This window comes from Vespa mandarinia, chromosome 25 (genome assembly GCF_050613455.1).
Source record: "Vespa mandarinia isolate Hongniang chromosome 25, ASM5061345v1, whole genome shotgun sequence".
Taxonomy (NCBI): domain Eukaryota; kingdom Metazoa; phylum Arthropoda; class Insecta; order Hymenoptera; family Vespidae; genus Vespa; species Vespa mandarinia.
Window position 1 is genome coordinate 34,188 of NC_140834.1, and position 10,813 is coordinate 45,000.

At 31.3% G+C, this 10,813-nt stretch overlaps 1 protein-coding gene across 8 annotated transcripts in view; it reads left to right on the forward strand.

The window, feature by feature from the left end:
* The first annotated feature begins 3,391 nt into the window (after positions 1 to 3,391).
* Positions 3,392 to 10,813, forward strand: part of LOC118446719 (rab GTPase-activating protein 1-like) — an 11,361-nt gene continuing 3,939 nt past the window's right edge. For 3 of the 8 annotated variants that reach the window (XM_035877701.2, XM_085664108.1, XM_035877700.2), the window contains exons 1-17: positions 3,397 to 3,783; positions 4,341 to 4,519; positions 4,604 to 4,769; positions 4,854 to 5,067; positions 5,236 to 5,419; positions 5,497 to 5,862; positions 6,006 to 6,278; positions 6,366 to 6,534; positions 6,634 to 6,875; positions 7,022 to 7,210; positions 7,336 to 7,461; positions 7,547 to 7,732; positions 7,833 to 8,007; positions 9,795 to 9,985; positions 10,049 to 10,108; positions 10,185 to 10,376; positions 10,506 to 10,746. In XM_035877701.2, coding sequence (XP_035733594.1) covers positions 4,349 to 4,519; positions 4,604 to 4,769; positions 4,854 to 5,067; positions 5,236 to 5,419; positions 5,497 to 5,862; positions 6,006 to 6,278; positions 6,366 to 6,534; positions 6,634 to 6,875; positions 7,022 to 7,210; positions 7,336 to 7,461; positions 7,547 to 7,732; positions 7,833 to 8,007; positions 9,795 to 9,985; positions 10,049 to 10,108; positions 10,185 to 10,376; positions 10,506 to 10,742 — 3,141 coding nt within the window. In that variant the 5' untranslated portion in view covers positions 3,397 to 3,783; positions 4,341 to 4,348 and the 3' untranslated portion in view covers positions 10,743 to 10,746. Of the gene's footprint in view, positions 4,020 to 4,340; positions 4,520 to 4,603; positions 4,770 to 4,853; positions 5,068 to 5,235; positions 5,420 to 5,496; positions 5,863 to 6,005; positions 6,279 to 6,365; positions 6,535 to 6,633; positions 6,876 to 7,021; positions 7,211 to 7,335; positions 7,462 to 7,546; positions 7,733 to 7,832; positions 8,008 to 9,794; positions 9,986 to 10,048; positions 10,109 to 10,184; positions 10,377 to 10,505 lie in introns of all 8 variants that reach the window. The other 5 variants (XM_085664109.1, XM_085664110.1, XM_035877699.2 and 2 more) reach the window with 5 other exon arrangements.

Genomic DNA, 10,813 nt, shown 5'->3' on the forward strand with positions numbered 1-10,813 from the left:
GAAATTAAAATTTTAAAGTAATAGAAGTTTACAGTAAAATTATTTTAAGTCCTGCTTGCGTTTCCGAATTTTTAATGTTTAAATAAATGTACTGTTGTTTAAATATTACTCTATTCTATCCCGCGTGCAATAAAAATCGTTTAAATAATTATGAAATCACCGAAAATATTAATTTATAAGCTTTATTGTTTAGAAAAGTGAATCGCGATGTGCACAGGTCGGAGGGCAAGGGAAAACTAACTTGCGAACTGTCAAAGTCGTGAAAAAGTGCGTTTATGTTTATATCACACGAGGCAATTACTCCGAAATTAAAATTTTAAAGTAATAGAAGTTTACAGTAAAATTATTTTAAGTCCTGCTTGCGTTTCCGAATTTTTAATGTTTAAATAAATGTACTGTTGTTTAAATATTACTCTATTCTATCCCGCGTGCAATAAAAATCGTTTAAATAATTATGAAATCACCGAAAATATTAATTTATAAGCTTTATTGTTTAGAAAAGTGAATCGCGATGTGCACAGGTCGGAGGGCAAGAGAAAACTAACTTGCGAACTGTCAAAGTCGTGAAAAAGTGCGTTTATGTTTATATCACACGAGGCAATTACTCCGAAATTAAAATTTTTAAGTAATAGAAGTTTACACTAAAATTATTTTAAGTCCTGCTCGCGATTCCGAATTTTTAATGTTTAAATAAATGTACTGTTGTTTAAATATTACTCTATTCTATCCCGCGTGCAATAAAAATCGTTTAAATAATTATGAAATCACCGAAAATATTAATTTATAAGCTTTATTGTTTAGAAAAGTGAATCGCGATGTGCACAGGTCGGAGGGCAAGGGAAAACTAACTTTGCGAACTGTCAAAGTCGTGAAAAAGTGCGTTTATGTTTATATTACACGAGGCAACTACTCCGAAATTAAAATTTTTAAGTAATAGAAGTTTACAGTAAAATTATTTTAAGTCCTGCTTGCGTTTCCGAATTTTTAATGTTTAAATAAATGTACTGTTGTTTAAATATTACTCTATTCTATCCCGCGTGCAATAAAAATCGTTTAAATAATTATGAAATCACCGAAAATATTAATTTATAAGCTTTATTGTTTAGAAAAGTGAATCGCGATGTGCACAGGTCGGAGGGCAAGGGAAAACTAACTTGCGAACTGTCAAAGTCGTGAAAAAGTGCGTTTATGTTTATATTACACGAGGCAATTACTCCGAAATTAAAATTTTAAAGTAATAGAAGTTTACACTAAAATTATTTTAAGTCCTGCTCGCGATTCCGAATTTTTAATGTTTAAATAAATGTACTATTAATTTACAAGTATTAATTTACAAGTTTTCACGTTAAGAAAAAGATATGGTGATGTGCATTCGTCAAAGTACAAAATAAAACTAACTTCGTAATCGTTAGAGTTAATAAAAAGACCGTTCATGTTTATATTACACAGGGCCAATTTCAATATAAAAATTTTTAAATAAAATTAAAAATTAAGTAAATATCACTGACGTGATATCTCGTATCGTCCTTCCAATGGTCCTTCTTGTTGACATTATCGAACGACGAAGGTTGAAAAAGGAAACTATTCTATCTAAGTCGTCTTAAGTGCTACCACGAAATGTAATGTTGTTTAACTATTACCTGATCGTAATGCTAGCGCACTGTAGATTATTTAAACAATTACAAAATTGTTTTATCTGTTAGATGATTAAATCTAGTGGTAGGGATAAATTCTATTTCGATGTTTAGCCTTCTGAGTACGAAAGGAGAGACTGACATAGTGATAACTCGCATAGTCCTTCGAATCTTGTTGACATTAAACGATTGGACGCATGCTGAAAGAAAATTATTCCAAGTCCAAGTGCTATACGATGCTTTGCAGATTGTAATGCAAGCGCGAAACTCAAGGCAAGCGTATAGCAACGTTTTGCTTTAATTCTTTTCCTAGTATCTTCGATATTGTTTGCATAAAACAATAATAAAACCTGTAATACATACATTATTTTCAGATCTACGTGATTTTTTTCTCAACTGGAACTCTTTTCTGCAATTCGATTTCATTCTCCAGAATATCTGTTAAACGCGACAATGTCTAAATTCGTGGCCTCTTAAAGGTCGCATGTTTAATTATCAATTGGTATATATTAAGAGGTTGTAAGTTAAAAAAAATCTAAAATCATTCAAACCAAGGAGGACGATACAAAGGTATGTCGAGGTTGTATGGCGTCACGCCGCGCATGCGTAATCCAGGATAAACTTCGCGCCTATATTTGAATGTATGATGAAAATTCGATATAACCTGAAATACAATATATGAAGGCTAATATTAATGAACAGTTATTAATTAAAATTCCGTAGAAAGGAAAAAGTATTGAACAAAGTATCTCGATATAATTAATTAAATTCGAAATGTATAATAAATAAATTAGAAAATAAAAGTAGAGAATACAATTAATAAAATATAAATGATTAAGCTGAACATTGTTGGTATCGAGTATGGTAGAAAAGTATCGAGGACGACTGAGAACGATGCAAGCGTATATTCACTATCTCAAAACTAAACGTAATCGTCTAATCATTTCATCTTGATAAAGAGACGATCATTTATATATTGTTAGGCTTATTTCAGGATAGCCAACATTACAATTCGTAAGAAGAAGGCGTTCTCAAGCCTATATTTATTCTTGTCCAATGAGCATCCTGCCGTAGAATGATGCACCAATACAAAAATGCCTCTACTATGAGGAATTGCATTAATATTCAATTCTTGTGTATCGTCTGGAAGAAAGTTTCTACAGGATTACTTTTAGCTGGTGCATCGTCCGTTTGTTAAAATATACGATATATATATGTATGTATATATATATATATATACACACACACACACATTAATGGACGATTAAAAAGTTAGGCTAGCTCTTCCGGAATTCGATTGGCTGTCACGAAAGGGTTTGTGGAAGCGTAGCTCTGTCAGTTGATTGGTCGTTCGATTCGATCTAGAGCTCACCGTATTGTTACTTGGAGAAAGCTTTGCCGGCGGATGGTTTTGCCTTGCAACTCAGAAATACCTCATATTGTTGCTTTTATTAATCCTATTAATTACATCGATATTCTCCAGTAGTTGTTCATCCATTTAATATTTAACACTAGTAATATGAATGCATATCTTTTTGTTTTTTACTAAAAGAAACTTATTACCTTTGACAATTTAATATGTCCAGGTTCCACTGTTAGAGAGAAAAAAAAAAAGGAACAATAAGGCGAAAAGGTTATTAATCGAATTCGTGTTGAAACGAAACTAATATGTAGTAATCTATAATCGTATTAGTACGATGAGAAATTCAAAATTCTTCCGCGTTAACCGACGAATCTTTCGCAAGGTAGACTTCCGGAATCGCATTGCTCGAATGGCGGACACCGTGGTTGTCGTTTCTGTCAAGTACAATAGTTTTGATTCTGAAAACTCATGTAATATTGCCGTGTCTGATTTATTAGAGTGGAGAAAAACGGGGTCGCGCGAAAAATCGAAATATTTTACATCTACTCGGTGACTACTTTAATGATCGTTAAAACGATCGTTAGCGCCGGTATACCCGCAAGTTTTCGTTCTGTCACACACACACAAAAGATAATAATCAAGATTTCTAGCGGGAGGCACAAAAGGCGAGAGGAACTTGAAATATATTTCAGGGGGATAATAGGAAAATACGGAAGGGCCTGTGTAAACTATGCGAATCAGATGATTCGAAGGGCTTTGCGAAAAAGGGAAATATCGCAGATTTGAGTTAGTTCCAAATTCGTGTCATTATGACGTACCGAACTTCGTACACGCGATCCTCCTTTATTATACAATTTTCCTTTCCTTGGATTCGCATAGAGATATTAATTATGTATTTTCCATCGTATTAACATCCCATATATTAATTCTCTATGTGACTGTGATAGAAATACTCTGTGTCTTCTCGTCTTATTTACTTATGCCGAATGAATGTCGAAGCAAACACCATAATATTTCATGAGGTTTTTTTTTTTTTTTATGTACTTTTAATCCTAAAATATTATATTTTCGTTCTAATTGTAGAATTTATAAAAGAGCAATATTAGTGCAATATTGTGTGCGGCTAATAAACTAATAAGTAAAGATGTTCTTCTTTGCTTTGTTCTTTTCTTTTTGTTTTTTTTTTTTTTTCCTTTTTTTTTTTCTTTTTTCTTTTTTCTTTTTTCTTCTTCTTTTTCACTTTTTCATACAATATCTCATTTCATTCTAGCCAATCGAGCACAATGCTTCTTTTCACCTGCCTTTACAATGTGAATATAATATATATTACAAGTGCATTACAGATATAGTTATGGAGGATAGTATGAGTGTCAAGTCTATGGAATCAGTGGCAACCAGCGATGAATATGAATTTGTGAGTGACAAGGGTACTACCAAGCAACAACAAACGTTACTTGAGGCGCCGATGTTAAAAATTGCCAATAACGGAAATTTAGAGGATCTGCAAAATAATCTTCGTGAGGTACGAAGGAAGAAATTAATGAAAGGAAAGAAAGATCATGAGCAATGACAATAATTGTTTATTTACTCGTTCAAATCCCTTAAGGTATTAACGGAAGATTCAAAAATGGAGGGTAGAGATTACAAAGTAACAAATCCTGTCCAACAAAAGGCCAAGAAAGTAGGACACAGCAAATTTTATGACGTTAGTTCCTGTATAAATGGTACAGAAAAGCAAGACGTAATGAAACCTGATGATTTCATAGAGGAGGGTAGGTAGCATTTGTTTTTATTCTACGACTAAGCATATTCAATGGATTTGTTATAAAAGAAAATTTAAAAATTGCAAAAGGAAGGTTTGTATGTTTTAGAATTAAACACATTATCGCATGTACAACAAGAATGCACAATTTTCAATGGTGTTACGTATCTGGGAGCTGCAGCAATAAATGCACCAAAATCAGAATGTGAAATACAACGTAATATGAATATTTTAAATGCCGAACAATCTCTTAACCTGGGTATTAAAATTTCAGTCTCTGTACCGAGTAGTTCCCAAGGTTCTGTCGTGTAAGTAATATAAAAATTCAATATGCTAAAGATAAAAGGTAAATTGAAAAATTCTTCTTTTTTTTGTTTTTTTTTTGTTTTTAATTATAATATAATAAAACGTCCTAGGGATGAAACACTTTAATTAAATCCTTTTGATTAAATCCCATCTTTATCTTCTTCTTATAGTTTATACGATGCTGCCACTCAGCAACCAATTGCCCATTATGAAGTACAACGAATTTTATTTTACGCACGTGGAGAAAGTTCTGGACTGTGTGCCGCATGCTTCGCTTTCACATGGTCTCATGGTGATACCTTGGAATCTGCTATTTATCAATGTCATGTCTTTCGATGTAATATACCAGAAGCAGTAGGTCTTCTATAATTTTTTTTCTCCTTTTCGATTCCCATATAATATGCATCATTAATTAATTCGTTTTTCCGTAGGTTGGACAAGTGTCAGCTTGTTTCTCTAAAGCCTTTCACAGAATACCACGTTCAATGACAAATTCTTTAACAGGGAGTGACTTTAATAATTATAACTCGGGCGGTGAAAAAATTAATTCTCGTGTATTTATTTTTGAAGTTACCATGGAAGTTAAGGAGGAAGATGGTAAAGGTGGTTTTAGTACTGTTCCTAAGGACAGGAATTGTTTCAAATTTCGGAGTAATATAGCAAAGCAAGTTTGTTTGAGTATACAACAAGTTTCCAGTAAGGAAGGAGGTATTACTCTTGAAGTTGAGAGATGTTTTGGTGTTCTTGTTAGTCCAGGACGTAATGTGAAACATAGTGATATGCGATTACTTGAAATGGTATGCAATATTAATTTGTCATTAAATTCATGTAAAATTCATATAAAATAATTATATTATAATTAAACCATTATTTCTATCTGTGCGTGTATATCATCATACGCATGTACATTATGTATTTATAAAAATTATTACTGTTACAGCAAGTCAGTACTGGCCCAATAGTCCAGGATCGATGTTACAATATATGTGGCCAATGGGATCCAGCTGATCCAGCTTTGGAAACTCTTAATATAGAAACACCTAGAGAGGGCAAAATATTCATGACAGTAGCAGTTGATTTAGTTATACGAGGTATTAGGGAACCAGTGAGATTCGTAATCGAAACTCCTGTTAAAGTATTTCCACAAAATGAGAGATTTTGGTACTTTAATAAGAGAAATTTAGTCCAACAATTTTATCTTAACTCTAAAGAGGTAAAATGCTTTTCAAATACAAGAATATTCTTATTACACGAATTACTAACGTTACAAAGTTTCATAAGATTGACTTTTTTACTGCAGATAATATCTGGCGATGGGAGTGAAGTTCATTACGAGGTGCAAAGTATAGAAACATCAGGAGAATTAGATAGAAATAGATTAAATCTTGCTCTTAATTTAGCTTCCTTAATCAGATCGCCCTCTTTGACTAGCATTGACACTTTAACTCCCAAGGAGGAAATAGATTCAGGTTTTTATTATATTATAATATAATATCCAGATTTTATTATAATATAATATAATTTCTATAATGACAATAATATATATTTTCATTTACATCCATATACAGATGGAGATGAGCCAATGTTAAGTGGGACAGGTGAAGTATCAAAAGATTGTTCTGCAGATGAATTGGCAAGCTGGGGAGAAGTTTTGGACAGTTGGCAAATTAATGATCAACGTCCGAAGCTTCTAATAAAACTGACGAAACAAGGAATTCCTGAAGCATTACGCGGTGAGGTATGGCAACGTTTAAGTAATTGTGACAATTCCCAGGAAATGATGGACAAGTATAGAACACTGATTACTAAGGTTAATATATTTGATTAATTTCCTCCATCCTCGCTTTCTCCTTGTTATAATGTCACACATATATATATATATATATATATATATATATATATATATATATACATATATATATATATATAAGTAACCTATATAAAATATTTTAACAGGAAAGTAGCTGTGAAAGTGTTATATTAAGGGACATCAACAGAACATTTCCAGCACATGATTTCTTCAAAGAAACCGGTGGTTTAGGCCAGGATTCTTTGTACAGAATAAGTAAAGCTTATGCAGTATATGACGAAGAAGTTGGATATTGTCAAGGTTTAAGTTTTTTAGTTGCTAGTTTATTGTTACATGTAAGTAATCAATAGATGCCACCTAAACAGTTTATGTATGCATCATCCATATATCATTATATTCCCGATTCATTTTAATGCTTCTTATTTATTGACATTAATTGACAAAATTTGCCCTTTTGTAGATGCCCGAAGAACAAGCCTTTTGTGTACTTGTAAGATTAATGTACGATTATGGTTTACGAGATTTATACAAAGACAGATTTGATAATCTTCACATGAGATTTTATCAATTGAATCGTTTAATAGAGGTTAGTCAAATCATTTTTATAATAAAGACCGTGACATGATTATATTTTCTATAATTATAATTTGTTAATACTATTCTCTCTTTAGGATCAACTTCCCGAACTTTATAAACATTTCTGCGATCGTGGTGTTGAAACACATATGTTTGCAGCACAATGGTTTTTGACTCTATTTACAGCTAGATTTCCATTGTATCTTGTATTCCACATTTTAGATGTTTTCCTCTTACAAGGACTCGACACTCTCTTCCAAGTAGCTCTTGCATTGTTAATGGTAAGTTGTCTTAATAATAATAAACGTCTAGATCAAATAATCATCTGATCATTACAAATAACGAATAAATCAATGATTTTCTTTTTTAATCTATTTACAGTTATGCAAAAAGGAGTTATTACAACTGGATTTTGAAAGCATTTTAAAGTACTTTAGAGTGCACTTACCTAAACGTTGCAGAAACGAGGAAATATCACGTTATGTAATGAAACTGGCCTGTTCCGTTACATTGAAGAAATTGAAGAAATATGAAGCAGAATTCATGACATTAAAAGGTAATTTTATATTTTATGTTTGAACGAATCAAATATGTATATAGGTATATACGAAAATTTCTATAATTCTTTTTTCGTACAAACATACGTGTTTTATGTGTTACTTCAAAGTAATATTACTTGCCAGTGTGTATGTCCTTTTTATAAGGTATAACAAATACGTTTATTGAAAAGGTTTTACATATACAGGTAGTTTCTAAAACGTAGTACTTAAAATTAACGATGACAATTTTTCAAGAGACTAGTCAGATTTAATTTGTCACATGATAAATATTAATCGAGGATCTTTAACAACGCATAGAATTAGAATATAAATTTAATGTTATACCTGTATTTTTTAAATATAACACGTAACGCATAGCACTTAAACGTGTCATAATCGATGTTATCGAAATTCTACTGATTCTATTCATATGTTGTGTGTGTATGTATGTGTGTGCGTGCGTGCGTGTGTGTGTGCGTGCGTGCGTGCGTGCGTGCGTGCGTGCGTGCTTGCGGGAGAGTTTGGCCGTACGTGTATGTATGTGGGTGCGCGTAATCGCATATGGCACAAGCTTTATGTTATGTACCAAAGTAAAAATTATGGTTCTAGTCACGTAATAATGTATTTTTTATATGGGATAAAAACCCACAAACAAAAAATCAAAATTGCTTTTTTTACTTGGACTTATTTTATTTATTCTTTATGTAGCTATTTGTGAAGACAAAAATTTTACTTTCAACATCAAATTATGACAAGTATAAAAAGTATACTCTTCATATAATTTCTAAAAAAAAAAACAGGTGGTGGTAATGCTTTTTTATCATTATTTTGCAAGATAAAATGATTTGCCATTATCATTGTATATCGTTGTGCTCTTTAATAAATATTTTAGAATTATTTTGTCCATATTCTATTTATAAATAGAAATTTCTGATTAATGCACATAGTTCCATGGCAAGTTTTGTTTTGGCAAAAACATCTTTCTTGTATGTTGAATATTTGTTTATTTTATAATATAACATTTTGCGTGTATCTACATATTCCTTGTGCTTATCTTTTTTACTGTTTTGATGCAGTAATAATTTGTACTGCTTTTTATTTATAAATTATTTATCATAGCTCACTGAAAAAATAAATTATCCTTTTAGAATATTGTTTACTTGTATCAATTACCTTTTTTTATCCTAGTTATCCTATAATTAATAGAACAAAGCTTTCACTTACTACACAAAGAGCTGCATGAAAGATTATGCATATATAAAAGCATAAACACTTTACTAACGAATTTTTTACGAAATTTATTTTAAGTTATATCAGTAATATCACTTTTATTGAAATCCTTCAAAAAAATATAATTATCTGAATAATATTAATTTAAAATATAGAAATATAGAGATAGAAGGGGAGAAGTGAGAAAATATGAGTAACGTTAAATTATCTTATCTAACAATTCTTTGCATGGGCCTTGATGGACTTAAAAATCAGTAATGTGCTTATAATGTAGATTAATGTTATTAGAACATCGTTAAGATGCTTTATTGCAATTACTTGAATAACAGTAATGAATATAGTCTTTTAAAAATAAATTCTAAATTATTTATAATAAATATCATGTAATGGATAATGTTGACAAAGCGTTAATCTCCGTTTAAAGAGTATTATCATAAAATATTATATATAAAAAGGCAAATCATAGACATTACATAGAAAGAAAAGAAAAATCAACATTATATAAAGTATTATAGATTATAACCATAAATATAAGCATTCATGATAAATATTCATATAAATTATTTTCATCCAGAGGCTCAAGAAAATGCAGATGAATACAGTAATGAGGTGGAACAATTAAGAGGTACAGTTGCAAGAAATGAGGAAGAAAAGCAGAGATTGGAAGCAGAGCTAGCTCAAGTTAAAGAAATGCTACAGCGTGAGGTAACAAGAGCCGATGCAGAGAGTCGTCGAAGTAATATTATTATTGCTGAATATAAACAGGTACTTAATCATTTTGCAAAATGTTTAAGTGCATCTGTATCATGATGAATCTTTTGTTTGTAGATTTGTCAACGTTTGGAAGATGACTATAATGCTGCAAAAGCAACTTTAAGTGAATTACGGGTAAACAATTTTTTTCAAATACTATTGAATTTGGTATATGTAGAAATCATGATAAAGAATAAAACATTTTTTACAGTCTAAGGTATCAAGGTGTGACAAATGTAGAACATGCATAATGGATTCATCTAGTATATTAGCAGATATAGCACATCCTTTAGAAAATCGAATTGACCCCATGCTGCATAGAGTACAAGAAAGAGTAAGAGAATTAGAATTAGAATTGGCACAGACAAAATTAGCACATGTGGAAGCAGAATGTAGAAATCAGGTAAATTTAAAGGATGTGTGTGTGTGTGTGTGTGTGTGTGTGTGTGTGTATGTGCAAAGGATATATAATTAAATAATAGTGTAAAATTATTATAGAAATATAATCTAATATATAGTAAACATAATATAGGATTTAACACACCAATTACATGCAACTGCTTCTGAACTTCAAGCTGCACGAAATAGTTGGCCATGGCTCAGTAAAACTTTGTCTACTATAAAAGAAGCGACAAACAAGCGAGAAGTTATAGGCCCTTCGTCATTAAGAGATTTAAGACGCGAAAGTACTCCAGGAGATGACGTACATCATCATATAATAAATTCACGTAGCCGTGATAGTCGTGATAGTCTTAAGGAAATAGTGTAGTAAGGTAAGTGATTTTCTCACGACGTGTGCAATTATCCTTGAATATTGCATTTGAAAGTTATGATTATTTC